This window comes from Pteropus alecto, unplaced genomic scaffold, assembly GCF_000325575.1.
Source record: "Pteropus alecto unplaced genomic scaffold, ASM32557v1 scaffold313, whole genome shotgun sequence".
Classification (NCBI taxonomy): domain Eukaryota; kingdom Metazoa; phylum Chordata; class Mammalia; order Chiroptera; family Pteropodidae; genus Pteropus; species Pteropus alecto.
In genome coordinates this window covers 2003379-2007804 of record NW_006434832.1, presented here as the reverse complement: position 1 = coordinate 2007804, position 4426 = coordinate 2003379, and the positions used below count along the sequence as shown (strand labels likewise).

Here is a 4426-nt window from a genome sequence, read left to right as displayed (position 1 = left end):
GTTCAGACATGGACAGAGCTGTCAGGTGGGTGGCGGGGGCGGGGGGGGGTCTGTCCCCAGACCCTCCCCTGGAGAACCCTCTCTTTGATGGCAGGCATCATCAGCCCGGCCGCAGGGAGCTTTAGTCCAGTGTCCTCTGAGCCACTCTGCCTGTAAGTTCCTGGGAGAGAGAAGACCCTTGTTCCCCCAGTCTGGGGAGTGATGGGGGCCAAGAGGTCTCTGCTCTGTCCAGCCCTTCTCCTTGGGCCTGGCAGAGGGCTGTAGCCCACCCCTGGCAGGCCTAGTGACGCAAATCGGCAGTGGGGAGGCTGCTTGGGTTGGGGACGAGCCAGGGCCTGCAGAGGCCCCTCTGTCCAGGCCAGATGGCCTCTGGCTCCAGTAGGAGAGGCTGCCAGCACCTCCGGTCAGGGTCCTGGCCCTGATTCCTCACTCTGTCCTTGTCCAGCTTGAGCCTTCAAGTGCTGTTTGCCGAGAGGACCAAGTGGGGCTTTCTTTAAGATGCCCATTACCCCTCCCCACCCAAAGATGCCCATTACTTGAACCACTGTCCCCCTTACTCCCCACTCCAGGGTTCAGCCAGACCCCTCTGAGTCACATCTCCACGCTGACCAAGGCCCTGCAGGAACCCGGGGCAGCGGCCTGGGCGGTGGGGCCTGCTCTCCCGGCATCTCCTCTTCCTCTACGATTTAGGTCCGATTACTTCCTTATTAACTTAACTAATTAATTCAGTTCTTCAACACACGTAAATCAAGCATCTAAGCCTGTTCTAGGCCCTGGAACGACACAGCTGAACAAGACAGGATGGTCTCTGCCCTCATGAAGCTGACACCCCACTGGGGGAGATGAGAAAACTAGTGAACAGGGTGTATGGCAAAGTGACTGAGGAGGGCCAGGTTCGGTTCTGGGGGCGGGAGGGGCGGCAAGATCCAGGAAGAGGAGCCGGCCTGTGGGAGGGCCCGGCAGGGGAAGGCGGGTGGGGTGGGGTCTGCTGCACCTCCCTCCCTTGTGGTGGTAGGGGCAGGAGTGCCGGGTGCGGCAGGAAGAGGAGGGAAGTCGAGGCCAGAACTCAAAGGCCTTGTGGGAGTTGGATGTGATCCTGAAAGACTTTCACAGAGTTAACATTCGTAGAGTTCCTCCTGCATCCAGGGCATGCTGTCAATCACCTTACGGAAACCTCCCCCGAACCCTACTGTGGGTCTTGTTATTATCCCATTTTACAGATGAGGAAACTGAGGCACGGAGAGGTGAAGTCACTTACTCAATAACAAGTCCTAGAGCACGAATTTCCCGTGGGCAGCTGGCTCTGGAAGCCTAACCGCTGTACCACACTGCCTCTTGGAATATGATTCCCTCGCCTCCAACATCGCCTCCTCCAGGAAGCCTTCCCTCACCCCAGACTTTGTTTGTTCTGCTGAAGTATCATATAAACACATCATCTGATCTCAAAGACTGGAGTCCTCCAGAAGTCACCTTGTCCATGCCCCTGCCTCCAGGTAGACATGGTATTATAAGTCCCACTTTGAAGATGAGACGACCGAGGCCCCAAGGGGTTAAGAGACTTGTCCATGATCTAGAGTCAGTGAGGGAAACGTGGAAACTAGAGCCATGATCTGCTAAATTCCTCCACTCCAGCTCCAACCCTTCCACCCCACCCCCAACTTTAAAACAATTTTCAGGTCGTTTCTCGTCTGTTTTCCACTTACCATTAGTCTTCCAGCCAGACAGCAGCCTCCCTCGGGGCCCGTCAAAGGGTGGCGCACACAGCAGGTGCCTACTCAGTGTCCGTGCAGAAACGCACTAGGTGTGGTGCTGCTGTTCGAGACGCCTTGAGTAGGGATGTTTAGCAGGAAGGACGGATGTGAGCTGACACTTGAAGGATGCTTATGGATGTTTTAGTGAGCCGGGGAGCTGCACTGGGGAATTTCTGTCGGGAATGGAAAGGGCTTCGCAGCCAGAAGGAACAGCATGTACAAAAAGAGGCGGGAAGGGACAGTAATGGTTCAGTTGGACCCGAGCATGAAAAAGAGAGAGACAATGAAGCTGGAGAGGGGCTGCAGGGACGAGATGGGGCCTGTCCACCGGGCTAAGGAGGTGAGGCTCTGGCTTGGGGTGGATGCTGGGGAGGCAGGGAGGGAGGCAGTCACTGCTTGGCAAGCCCTGACTTTGCTGAGTAACTGTGCAAATCGCGTGCCCTCTCTGAGCCTGCTTCCCCGCTGCATGATTAGGGGCAACGCTTATGTTAAGGACCCTCCGGTCCTGCATGGGCTTCTTCTGTGGCTACTGCTCTTTTACCGTCCTAACAAAGAGGGTCCACTGGGTAGATCTGGAATATCTTTAATGCCCCGATTTCTTTTTGCCACCCGTGGATTTGCTCTGTGGTATTCTACCAGCTCTTCTGCAGGCACACGTCCCACAGCCCAGTTCACAAGGCAGCCTGGGTTGACATACTCTTTTTTACCTTCGAGCCCTTCCTTTTGTGCAGCCCCGTCCAGGACAGGCCTGTGTCATGGGCCTGGGCCTGGCCCCGCTCTGCGGGCCGTGGCATCAGTGGCATCAGCTCCTCCGAGGCCCTGGGGGAGGCACAGGGAAGCTCATCAGGGTCCAGGTTGGCATCACTCCAGCCCTCGGAGCTATCGCTGTAGCCGTCCAGACCGGTGGCTTCATCCTCAGATATCGTGACAATTCTGGCAGTATCCTCCCCCAAGGTGCTGTCTAAGTCCTTTGCCAAGGGGTTAGTGGCCGCCTCAGACTCGCTGGATCTGTAGACGTCTGCTGCATCCTCCTGCTTTTGCTTGGCGTCAACTGTAGGGGCGCCATGGAGCCCTGCCATGGGCCGGGCAGGTGTCTTGGCTCTGCCCTGGCCAGTCCAGAAGAGGGTGAGCTCTTGGCGGCAGGCGGCCACAGCCAGGCTGGTGAGCAGGGTGCTGGATACCAGGTAGAGCAGGGCGGGCTGGCCCATCTGCATAAGGACCATGGCGACAAAAGTGACCATCAGGCCCACGGCGTAGGCCATGGTACAGGCCATGAAGTAGACCTGGCGTGAGTGCATTTGCACATCAAAGCGATGACAATAGGCCACCAAGAAGCCCGGGACCACAATGTCACCAAAGCCGAGGATGGAGAAGGGCTGGTCACACAGGGTCAGGGCTGAGAAGCTCAGCCGGGGCACTTTCAGCACCATGGGCAGCCGCTCATGGCTCAGGGAACCTGCCGGGCCCGAGGCTACCTCCACCATGACGCTCTCGCCCGTCCTGGTGAGGAGCGGTGTGACGAAGACAAAGAAGACATCGAAGGCCAGCAAGGCCAGCAAGAAGGAGGTGCAGTTCTTGAGTGTGGGCAGCCGCACGCGCCGCAGGACGAAAAGGCAGTAGGCCACACCCAGGGTGTCCTGCAGGAGCCACGCCCAGCGGTCCTCGTTGCGGTAAGCAACCCAGAGGACGGTCACCAGCAGGCACAGGCCAGCCAGCAGCAGCAGGGCCAGCTGGCGACAGGCCCGGCGGCCAGGCAGGGGCCGCTGGCACGGCCGCGGGGGCAGGTGGCGCACCAGGGGGGCCAGGCAGCTGTAAAGGCCGGTGCCCGCACCCAGGCCGAAGATGACGATCATGACGTAGACGAAGTGGTCATAGAAGAAGTAGAGCAGCAGCATGATGGAGCAGGACATGGTGACGACCGCGCACGTCATGGCCGATGTGAAGTCCACAGGTTCGTCCTCGTCTTCCTCCTGCCCCCTCTGGGCTGTCATTGCTTCCTGTTGATTATGACCACCGGGCCCCCCTCCTCCTCGCGCCCGGCGCCGCTGCAGCCGGTCGGCCTCGGTCAGGCCAGCCCAGTAGCCGCCCGCGGCCACGGTGCCTACAGCCAGGATGAAGATGACCACCATGTTGTAGTCTAGGATGGGCTCTGGGGGCGCGTACAAGGCCACACGGACCATGGCGCCCCCGTGCGTGTGGCCAAGGATGTCGAGCATGTCGGTGTATCGGAGCACGGCCACAGGGATGGTGAGGTCTGGCAGGGGCTTGCGGGGGTCCTGGGACGCCAGGGTGGTGTCTGAGCACTGTTGGCCGCTGACCCGGCTCACGATGAGCAGCCCGTGGGCACCTTGGCCCTGAGCCAGCCAGCCCTTAGCATAGAAGCTACAGTTGCCCCTCATGACCATGGCAGTGGTCCGGTGGAGGGGCAGCTGGCTAGGGGGGCTGGGCTGGGCCTGGTGGGTGGGGTCCTTGTCTGGGCACCAGGGTGCCATGGTGCCATCATGCAGGGGCAGGAGTGGGGCGTGGCGCAGGTCCCGGGGCAGGGTGATGTAGTCGGAGCTGAACAGCATGCAGTAGTCCTTGCTCCAATTCTGTGACACCACGTGGACCACACCGTACTCCCCCCAGGCCATGGCACTGGTGAGGAGGAGGAGGAGGAAACCCAGGCACGCCAT

At 59.8% G+C, this 4426-nt stretch overlaps 1 protein-coding gene across 1 annotated transcript; it reads right to left on the bottom strand.

Annotated features, from left to right (window-relative positions):
* Positions 1–2422: 2422 nt before the first annotated feature.
* Positions 2423–4426, bottom strand: SPPL2C (signal peptide peptidase like 2C). Its single transcript, XM_006910198.1, has one exon. The coding sequence runs from the start codon at positions 4424–4426 to the stop codon at positions 2423–2425; it is 2004 nt and encodes a 667-aa protein (XP_006910260.1).

What these genes read in the sequence shown, in the direction of transcription:
- SPPL2C (XM_006910198.1), bottom strand. Translation starts at nt 4,426, where the DNA reads ATGGCGTGCCTGGGTTTCCTCCTCCTCCTCCTCACCAGTGCCATGGCC.